This window comes from Aulonocara stuartgranti, assembly GCF_965226115.1.
Source record: "Aulonocara stuartgranti genome assembly, chromosome: 7".
NCBI lineage: Eukaryota > Metazoa > Chordata > Actinopteri > Cichliformes > Cichlidae > Aulonocara > Aulonocara stuartgranti.
In genome coordinates this window covers 58,927,051-58,936,033 of record NC_138945.1, presented here as the reverse complement: position 1 = coordinate 58,936,033, position 8,983 = coordinate 58,927,051, and the positions used below count along the sequence as shown (strand labels likewise).

At 41.0% G+C, this 8,983-nt stretch overlaps 1 protein-coding gene across 2 annotated transcripts; it reads left to right on the top strand.

The window, feature by feature from the left end:
• The first annotated feature begins 911 nt into the window (after positions 1–911).
• On the top strand, positions 912–8,516 carry cers3b (ceramide synthase 3b). Of its 2 annotated transcripts, XM_082539093.1 has the most exons (12): positions 912–1,388; positions 1,513–1,661; positions 2,583–2,759; positions 2,890–3,007; positions 6,170–6,288; positions 6,383–6,440; positions 6,551–6,601; positions 6,691–6,783; positions 7,244–7,372; positions 7,747–7,853; positions 7,945–8,098; positions 8,209–8,516. In XM_082539093.1, the coding sequence occupies exons 3-12, from the start codon at positions 2,587–2,589 to the stop codon at positions 8,326–8,328; spliced, it is 1,122 nt and encodes a 373-aa protein (XP_082395219.1). In that variant the 5' UTR covers positions 912–1,388; positions 1,513–1,661; positions 2,583–2,586; the 3' UTR covers positions 8,329–8,516. The 2 variants fall into 2 exon arrangements, with proteins under 2 accessions (XP_082395219.1, XP_082395218.1); XM_082539092.1 differs by lacking the exon at positions 912–1,388 and having other exon boundaries at positions 1,400–1,661.
• The last annotated feature ends 467 nt before the right edge of the window (positions 8,517–8,983 follow it).

Sequence of the window (8,983 nt, the reverse complement as noted above, 5' to 3'; positions counted from 1 at the left end):
ACCTCAAGGCTGTTTTTCCTTGGACAAGGGCTTTGATTATTGACAGGAAACACTTAAATATTATACTGATCGCAGCTGATTTTAAAGTCAGTATTTGTTATGGCTGCCTTTAACCTTGCTCTATAAGGCAAGCTTTTTTATAATTTCTTTAAGTAGTCTTCAGGAATAGTTCCCCGGGCTAACTGAAGGACATCCAAAGCTCTCCTTTGTATGTTTGCGTCCTTTGTGTTTCATTCTCTGGTAAGATAATCCCACACTGCTTCAATGCTCTGGGGAGGCCAATCTATGACTGATAGTGCCTCGCGGTGTGTTTTTACTTCACTGGCAGTGTGTGCACACCATGCCAAAATGTTTTTGTTTTTTATTATTATTGTAGAGTCAACTTAAGAAAACCTGGAGAACTATTGCTCAAGACCTCTTTAAAGAAATATGAGAGAATCTGGCACCTTGGAAGCAAAATGTAAATAAGTGAGGGGTGTTTAAGACTTTTCGCACAGTTTTGTATGAATCATATAATGGTTTACATGTTGACCTAACAAGATTTTATTCCTGGGAGGAGACACAAATCTCTTTGATGTTGTGTCAGGAAGGGCAAAATAAATAAACAGATCAAAATCAAAATATACCCACTGAAATATTCAGTTACCTGCTATGACGAGTAAAAAAGCAGCTTGTTCTTCTCTGAGAAAGCAAACTGAACAAAAGTGTTCAGCAGACCCACCACTACATTTATAACACGTCACTCATGTACAGTATATTGACAAGCAGGTCCATGTATTATGTTGTCTCTATCGCCACCTTCTGGTGTATGTTGAAACAAAACTATCTACTGTTCCACATTTTATTAAGGATGCTTTAGTAACGAGTTGCTTTATGTTCACTTTTATTTTTTCAACATCTGAAGCTTGACATTGTCAGTGGGAAATCACAAAAATAATCACTAGACTGCTTTAATAAGTTCCTTGAAATTATTACTTTTATTTCCGCACAGAAAACTGAAAAAGGAAATACTTTCTGTTAACCAAAACCAAGTCCAAGGTCATCTCATTTGTATTAATAAGTTTGTTATCAACCCAGTTAGCTATGTATACAGAGTGATGTTTCACTCTCTTTGTGTGTCAGTTGCTTTTCTGCCCTGGCTCCTCCTCCCCTGCCCTGCCAATGAATGGGACCTTTGTGGGGGTTTTCCTGGCATTCCAAGGGAATTCTTTTGCAGGTGAGGGTACGCAAATACTCCCACCCTCTGACTCTTGCAGCTTACAAGTGAACATGCAAATATGCTCCAAGGTGTTTGCAGTGCTCAGCTGTGCTAATCTCAAAAGACTTGCAGCAACTACAAGGGTGTGATCACAAGAGCAGACAAAGTGGGAGGGAAGGATCCCATTCAGGTGAGCGACCATACGCATGCCTAGAAACATGCTCACTGGAGTCTAGTGCCACACAATGAGACACATTGTACAGATGAAGTGAGGCAGCAGACTGAGCTGATATTTGCTTTCTATAACTATGAAGAATGGCTTTACAATAGCAGGAAGAGGGATCGTCTAGGATCACAGGACAGTGCTGTTACCTGGTGTGGATAAGAGGAGTACCACTGAGTTGTATGAGTAACAGACTGGCAGAGGAAAACACCAGACACTACTCACACTGGGACACTGAAGGTGAGTGTGTGTTTGGGAAGACATTTCCATACTTAGTTTTTATGTATTTTGTTACCTAAAATAAAGGATGTAATAACTTCAATCAAGCGGAAGGCTGGAATTATTGGAGTTTACACCATATTTAACTGTTTCTCTAGTTTCATCATTCTTTGTCGCGTACACTCACTCGCTTTGTCTGCCTCCCTCTCTATTGTTAGAACTTGTCAAGACAACACCGCTTGCAGGCACATTTGACTGTTCTTATGCTGACTTATTAACTACCTTTGAGGCTCAGGGACACACTGATATGACTCAGTCTATCGTAGCGAGTAAATTTAGAGCAAATATTTTAACTGATCATTTAAACCAGTTACAATCCAGCTCGCTTTAAGTATTTAAGTACTTTTCTCACTGCTCAAAAAACACACTTTTATCTACAGTTATGATCAGAGTCCACGAGAAGAAGGACTTTGTTTCTCCTTAATCTCCCTTTTGAATTGCTCCTCACCCATCTTTATCTTTCTTGCCCTTTGATATCTACGCAGTTCTTCTTCTGTATATTGCTCACTTCATTCATGACTGCCAGTACATCGAGAATTGATATTCGAGTTGAAGATAGTGGAAAGTCGAATCAAAAATTGCTGCTGTGATGAAAAGTTGGCACCATATGGTAGATTTCTTGGCTGTGAATGTGCTTGGATCATAGCAGCAGCCTGATCTTGATGCCATCTAGTGACCGCTGTTAAGTTTCAAGAATATGTACGTGGCTCATTCAGTGGCGTCACACTACTTTGGCAGGAGATCTTCATGATAACAAAAAGAAAAGAGGGAAATGTAACAAGAAAAGAAAAGAAAAAAATTCATTTGAATTTGGAAACAAGATTTTTATTTATTTACTTGAGTAACAGTGATAGTTAGATGTAATTTTTGTGTGTTTTCCAGCATCATGTTGCAGACAGTTGGGGAGTGGATCTGGTGGGACCGTTTGTGGCTGCCAGGAAATTTGTCCTGGTCTGCTTTAGAGGACAAGGAAGGTCGTGTCTATGCGAAAGTGTCTCATCTTTATGCCTCTCTACCCTGTGCCCTTTGCCTGCTTGTAGTCAGATACTTGTTTGAAAGGTAAGACCGCAAAGTATGTAAGTAAATATGCCTGTGTGTCAATGAGATTAGTAACGCAGTCATCTGGTTTTAGAATCCCAGGACTTTTTTGTGTTTAGGAGGGAGTGACCAGTTTTTGGTGCTGTTTCAGGTACTTTGCCACACCACTGGCTAATTTTTGGGGAATCAGGGACAAGATACGTCTCCCAGCAGAACAAAACCCTATACTAGAAAAATACTTCTGCAGCCAAACACGGGTTCCTTCTCAAGTGAGTTTTACTGCGAACACATGGATAATACAGTGATGTGAAGCCCCCACCCTGATCTCTTTTTTCAGACATATTTCATCATCATCATCATCATCATCGTTTATTTGTATAGCACTTTAAGAACACACCAGGCAGACCAAAGTGCTGAACAACACAGATATTTGTTACACTTATATTTTTTCAGGTCATCAACCGCAGCACGGTGGCACGGTGGTTAGCACTGTTGCCGCACAGCAAGAAGGTCCTGAGTTCAATTCCACCATCAGGCCGGGGTCTTTCTGTGTGGAGTTTGCATGTTCTCCCCGTGTTTGCGTGGGTTCTCTCCGGGTACTCCGGCTTCCTCCCACCGTCCAAAGACATGCAGCTTGTGGGGATAGGTTAATTGGATAATCCAAATTGCCACTAGGTGTGAATGTGAATGGTTGTCTGTCCCTATGTGTTAGCCCTGTGACAGACTGGCGACCTGTCCAGGGTGTACCCCGCTTTTGCCCTATGACAGCTGGGATAGGCTCCAGCGCCTCCCGCGACCCTGAAAAGGATAAGCGGAAGCGAATGGATGGATGGATGGAAACAACCTTTATTATTAGACAAGGATAATCAGAGTAAATACAAAATGCAGTTTTTGAATTATGCTTTTTATTATTAAGGGGAAAAAAGGTGTCTGGACCTATGTGAAAAAGCAATGACCCATAAACCCCACAACTGGTTGTGCCACCCTTGTTATCAAGAACTACACTCAACAAAAATATAAACGCAACACCTTTGTTACTGCTCCCATTCCCCATGGGATGGACGTAGAGACCTAAAATTCATTCCAGATACACAATATAACCATCCCTCCCAAACAGTGGTCACAAATCCGTCCAAATGTGTGGTAGTGGGCACATCTGCTATATTGAGATAATCCATCCCACCTCACAGGTGTGCCACATCAGGATGCTGATCTGACATCATGAGTAGTGCACAGGTGTACCTCAGACTGCCCACAACAAAAGGCCACCCTGGAATGTGCAGTTTTGTCTCACAGCAAAATGCCACAGATGCCACAAGCAATGAGGGAGCGTGCAATTGGCATGCTGACAGCAGGAATGTCAACCAGATCTGTCGCCCGTGCATTGAATGTTCATTTCTCAACCATAAGCCGTCTCCACAGGCGTTTCAGAGAATATGGCAGCACATCCAACCGGCCTCACAACCGCAGACCTCGTGTAACCACACCAGCCCAGGACCTCCACATCCAGCAGGTTCACCTCCAAGATCGTCTGAGACCAGCCACCCAGACAGCTGCTGGAACAATTGGTTTGCACAACCAAACAATTTCTGCACAAACTGTCAGAAACCGTCTCAGGGACGCTCAACTGCATGCCCGTCGTCCTCATCGGGGTCTTGACCTAACTCCAGCTCGTCGCCGTAACAGACTTGTGTGGGCAAATGCTCACATTCAATGGCGTCTGGCACGTTGGAGAGGTGTGCGCTTCACGGATGAATCATGGTTCACATTGTTCAGGGCAGATGGCAGCTGAGAATGTCCCAGTTCTTGCATGGCCAGCATACTCACCGGACATGTCACCCATTGAGCATGTTCGGGATGTGCTTGACCGGCGTATACGACAGCGTGTACCAGTTCCCACGAATATCCAACAACCTCGCACAGCCATTGAAGTGGAGTGGACCAACATTCCACAGGCCACAATTGACAATCTGATAGACTCCATGCGACGATGTGTTGCACTGCATGAGGCAAATGGTGGTCACACCAGATAATGACCGGTTCTGGGTCCCCAGACCCCCAATAGCGCAAAAAACTGCACATTCCAGGGTGGCCTTTTGTTGTGGGCAGTCTGAGGTACACCTGTGCACTACTCATGATGTCAGATCAGCATCCTGATGTGGCACACCTGTGAGGTGGGATGGATTATCTCAATATAGCAGATGTGCCCACTACCACACATTTGGACGGATTTGTGACCACTGTTTGGGAGGGATGGTTATATTGTGTATCTGGAATGAATTTTAGGTCTCTACGTCCATCCCATGGGGAATGGGAGCAGTAACAAAGGTGTTGCGTTTATATTTTTGTTGAGTGTATAATCAAGTCTTTAGAATAACTGAAACTTAATCTTTCACATTACAATGGACGGCTTATTTAAGGTCATGACAGAGTATTTCAATTGGATTTAAGACTGGACTTTGATTACGCTAATCTAAAACCTTTTATTTAAAAAAAAAAACTTTTTTTTTGAGCCATTAACGTAAATTTTCTGGTAGGTTTCAGATATGTGTCTCCCTATCTGACCGCGCTTGAGCTTCAGTCATCCAGGTCTTGACGCAGGAGAGCAGTTCTGGGATATGATGCTCTTTTTCTGAAATGCTGTGTTAGTTTTATGTCACATGTAACAGGACTTAAACCAGTCCACAGAATATTTTCCCCAAATATGAGCCGAGCCTTTGTGTTCTTTTTTGGTCAGCAGTGGTTTTCTCCTTGAAACTCTCACATAGATGTCATGTTCGACCAGTCTCTTTCTATGGTTGAATCATTAACCTTAACTGAGGCAAATGAGGTCTGCGCTTTTGCGACCTCCTGGACGAGCCTCCTTGGAGTGATTTTGATAGGTTGGATAGTCTTGGGAAGGTTCACCATTGTTCCAGGTTTTTCTCTATTTGTGGATAAGTGCCTTTATTATGGTTCAAGGAGTCCCAAAGCCTTTATAACCCTTTCCTGAAATGTCAGGAAAGGGTTGATGGTATTGGATTGGTTATTTCCTTGAATACTTAAAAGTGTAATTTAACTGCTGCATTTACTATTTACTCAGGTTATCTTTGTCTAATAATACCATTTGTTTGATGATCTGAAACATGTAAGGGTGACAAATATGACAAAAAAAAATAGTAAATGATTGAAAGTACAAAAGAAAAACAAACCCAGATTTTTGTTCAAATAAGCTACAGGTAAAATGCATTTTAATGGAACATCATAAAGTCTTTTTACGTGTGCATCACATCCCTTTAAACATGTTTGGTTGCCACAAATTTTAGTGGAATTGCACTGTTAAAGTGTGTTAATAATCAAAGACTAAAGCTTACTGCTTGTGTAACCTTGGAGAGGGTGCGTCCAAATGTGGAAAGGTTATAAACACTGGAATGTCTCCTGTTGTGTCTCAGGCTGACGTGTGGTCTCTGTGTAAGAAGACTGGCTGGCCAGAAAGGAGAGTTCAGGTGTGGTTCAGGAGGAGAAGGAACCAGGAGCGACCGGGGCTTCGAAAGAGGTTCAGTGAAGCCAGGTGAGCGTATGTCTGTGTGAACTGAAGATGCACTGATATGAAAAGATTAATGTCTATGCAAATATGTGACATTATGGCTTTTGCCTGTCAACAGTTGGAGATGTGCATTTTATCTTTTTGCATTTTTTGGTGGAATCCTAGCTCTCTATGATGTAAGTACTGGGACTGTCCTTACAAGGCATTAGTGAACAGCCAGCTTGGTTGGTTTGTTTCTCTGATATTCACGTCACACTCTCTGCTTTACTGTTTTCCTTGGATTTAGAAACCCTGGGTTTATAATCTAAGGGAAGTTTGGGCAGGTTTTCCTAAACAGGTACGTGCCTTTACCTTTGGTATTTGCGATGGATTACACAGTACAGCATGATGAATGACACAAAAACACACCTGCTTGTCCCCACACAGTCCCTTCTGCCATCACAGTACTGGTATTACATGTTGGAAATGGGCTTCTATCTTTCTTTGGTCTTCAGTCTCACATTTGATGTGAAACGAAAAGTAAGTGTACAAATGTGTAGAGTGACAATGAAGTAGTTTCATTTATTTTAATCTTGGAGGATTTGTTTTCTACCCACAATACAACCTCCCCCACTATGTTTTATGCAGAGCCAAAGGACAATCACGAGCTTTTTAATAAATAAACATTTTTAATAAATGTTTAATAAATAAATAATAGGTTTCAATTATTCAGGCACAACATATGCATTTCTGTATATTAGAAATATTAAGAAAATGAGCAACGTAAAACAAAATTGTTGCTTCTACTATACATAAATGAATCACACTTAAATGTGTAATCATCTCCCAAAGGCACATTTTGAGACAGAAAAATATTTAATGTAATAATGTCATTAGATTATTATTAGATTAGATTTCTGTGTTTTTAGAATACAGTTTTGGGGGCAAAGCCTGTTGTATTATGTGATCTTTGTGTCTTATTTGTCTTGTTTACTTTTAGGACTTTAAAGAGCAGGTGGTTCATCATATGGCCACACTGACTCTCCTGAGTTTTTCCTGGATTTCAAACTTCGTCCGTATCGGAACCCTTGTCATGGTTGTTCATGACTCTTCTGACATCCTACTCGAGGTCAGTGCTGTAGCTGTATTAGCTTTAGTGAGGGTACTTATACTTATGGGTATGTGGTGTTGCATTGTCAGTTAGTCAGAAAAAGACTGATTAAAATTTGAACTTCAGCCAGCCACTCTTTTGAAATGATTGCATCTGTATTTTTTTTATGATGACCTTTTTTTCTTAAAAAAAAAAAAAATTGTAAAGGTGGTGATCCAGCAAAAATCTGGCAGTGAACAATTTCTGAGGTGGCATGTAAAATAAGAAAACTCATTCTTTGTGTTTGGAGGCTTTTTTAATGTGTCAAAATATACATAGATTTAAGTATAGAGTTACTTTAGGCATATTTGATGGCAAAATAGGTAACATGTATTTACTCTCCCCCCTTATAGGGTGCAAAAGTATTCAACTACGCCACGTGGCAGCAGACTTCTAACGGCATGTTTGTGGTGTTTGCAGTCGTCTTTATGGTGACAAGACTTATTGTTTTTCCTTTTTGGTAAGTATTTTAAAAGAAAAATTGCACCCTAGTGATGATCTTGATGATCTTAGTGTGATATGTTAAAATATTACGAGTGTGTTTTCCACAGGCTGATTCACTGTACATGGGTGTACCCACTGGAATTGTATCCTGCCTTCTTTGGCTACTATTTCTTCAACGTCATGTTGTTGGTTCTCCAGTTGCTCCACCTGTACTGGGCTGCTCTCATATTAAGAATGGTTTACAAGTTTATCTTTACCCAGGTGGGTTTACAGATGTCTCTGTGTCCATGCATGTGGGATGTGTGGGAATGTGGGGTATGTTTTATTTCTGTCTGTGTTGTTTATCCTCTTTGCTTATTTTCATCCTGCAGCTGGAAGGCGATGATAGGAGTGATAAAGAGGAAGATGACAGTGACCCACCGATAGAAAGAAACCACAAACCGAGTCACATGAATGGTTCTGGTGCCAGAGGCAGGGCCAATGGCCACTGAAACATACAGAGAGAAACAGAGAAAGATGTACAGCAGATATGTGGACATTTTTCTTCAAGTCTTTGGATTACAACTGTTAGAGTTTAACTGTTTGTAAAATGATAAAGCATATAGTATTATTCTAAAGCACAGAATATTATTGCATAGGTAACTGTGAAGGATTACAAAAATAAACTTGTATGACACTACATGCTTTCTGCAACTCCGTGACCACATGTTGTTTTACTCCACTCTTAAATGAAAAACAGAAATTCTTTTTCATTTATTTTGTGCTTTTGTATGTTGGTGGGAATAATTAGTAACAATAAAGACAAATATGAAAATGTATCAGAGAGACAGGTCACGCTGGAGAGGCGTAGCTGAGATAGTTTGGACATGTGCAGAGGGGAGAGAGTGAATATACTGGACAAATGATGTTGAATATGGAGCTGCCAGGTAGGAAGAAAAGAGGAAGACCACAAAGAAGATTTCTGGATGTAGTGAAGGAGGACATGCAGAGGGTTGGTGTAATAAAAGAGGATGCCTGGGGTAGAGTGAGACAGAGGCAGATGATCCGCTGTGATGACTTCCAAAGTGAGCGGCTGATATGATATGACAATATGACTTTTAGATCTCACATGCATGGGTTATTCTATTTCAAATAGGACAAATTATA

Coding starts and splice junctions, on each gene's coding strand:
- cers3b (XM_082539093.1), top strand. CDS start 2,587: ATGTTGCAGACAGTTGGGGAGTGGATCTGGTGGGACCGTTTGTGGCTG. Junction 6,441..6,550: donor GAATCCTAGCTCTCTATGAT/GTAAGTACTGGG, acceptor CCTTGGATTTAG/AAACCCTGGGTTTATAATCT. Junction 7,373..7,746: donor CTTCTGACATCCTACTCGAG/GTCAGTGCTGTA, acceptor CCCCCCTTATAG/GGTGCAAAAGTATTCAACTA.